Genomic DNA, 943 nt, shown 5'->3' on the forward strand with positions numbered 1-943 from the left:
CCACCTTAGGTGCATGTGGCTGGCGCCCTAGCCACTTGAGCGACAGGCGCCGAGCCCACGGTATTTCTTGTTACCTCCCCACAGGTCGACTGTGTGTATGTGGTGGGGGCCAGTCTTAGTGTTGGCGGTGGGGCACCCCAACTCATACTTCCACTTTTTTGTGGTAGCACTTTCTCTTTCCCCCCTGTCTTGTGGCGCTTGTGCCAGTTGTCCTGAGAGATGCCCATTGCTCAGCACTGGCTGGAAAGCCTTCTAAATTGTTTTTGTGCAGAGTGCCAGCCTAGTTGAGTCTTTTTTTTTTCAGTTTGGCCAGGGCTGGGTTTGAACCCACCACCTCCGGTATATGGGACTGACACCCTACTCCTTTGAGCCACAGGTGCCACCCGTAGTTGAGTCTTTTTGTTAAACATATGCACGTGAGCTAAGATTTTTTTTTTTTAAAAAAAAGAGTTCTTAGTCAGGATGCAGTGGCTCACACCTATAATCCTAGCACTCTGGGAGGCCAAGGTGGACAGATTGCTTGAGCTCACAAGTTCAAGACCAGCCTAAGCAAGAACGAGACCCTGTCTCTAAAACTAGCCAGGCATTGTGGCGGGCACCTGTAGTCCCAGCTAGTTGGGAGGCTGAGGCAAGAGAATCAGTTAAGCTCAAGAGTTAGAGGTTGCTGTGAGCTATGATGCTATAGCACTCTACTGAGGGGAACAAAGTGAGACTCTGCCTCAAAAAAAGAAAAGAATTCTTAATTGTTTGTTTGTTTGTTTGCCTATAGGCGTCTTGGTGCTGAATTGGGGAAGTCTGTTGTATACCAAGAGACCAATGGAGGTAAGTTAAAATTATTATTTTATTTTTTATTTTTTTTTTTGAGACAGTCTCACTATGTAGCCCTTCATAGAGTGGTGTGGCATCACAGCTCACAGCAACCTCAAACTCTTGGATTTAAGGG

At 47.0% G+C, this 943-nt stretch overlaps 1 protein-coding gene across 2 annotated transcripts in view; it reads left to right on the forward strand.

The window, feature by feature from the left end:
- Positions 1-943, forward strand: part of PRPSAP1 (phosphoribosyl pyrophosphate synthetase associated protein 1) — a 40646-nt gene that overhangs the window by 5493 nt on the left and 34210 nt on the right. For both annotated transcript variants that reach the window (XM_023511206.1, XM_003786103.3), the window contains exon 2: positions 770-822. In XM_023511206.1, the coding sequence (XP_023366974.1) occupies positions 770-822 (53 nt within the window). The remainder of the gene's footprint in view (positions 1-769; positions 823-943) is intronic.

The sequence above is a fragment of the Otolemur garnettii genome, unplaced genomic scaffold (assembly GCF_000181295.1).
Source record: "Otolemur garnettii isolate 467f Iridium unplaced genomic scaffold, OtoGar3 scaffold00018, whole genome shotgun sequence".
Taxonomy (NCBI): domain Eukaryota; kingdom Metazoa; phylum Chordata; class Mammalia; order Primates; family Galagidae; genus Otolemur; species Otolemur garnettii.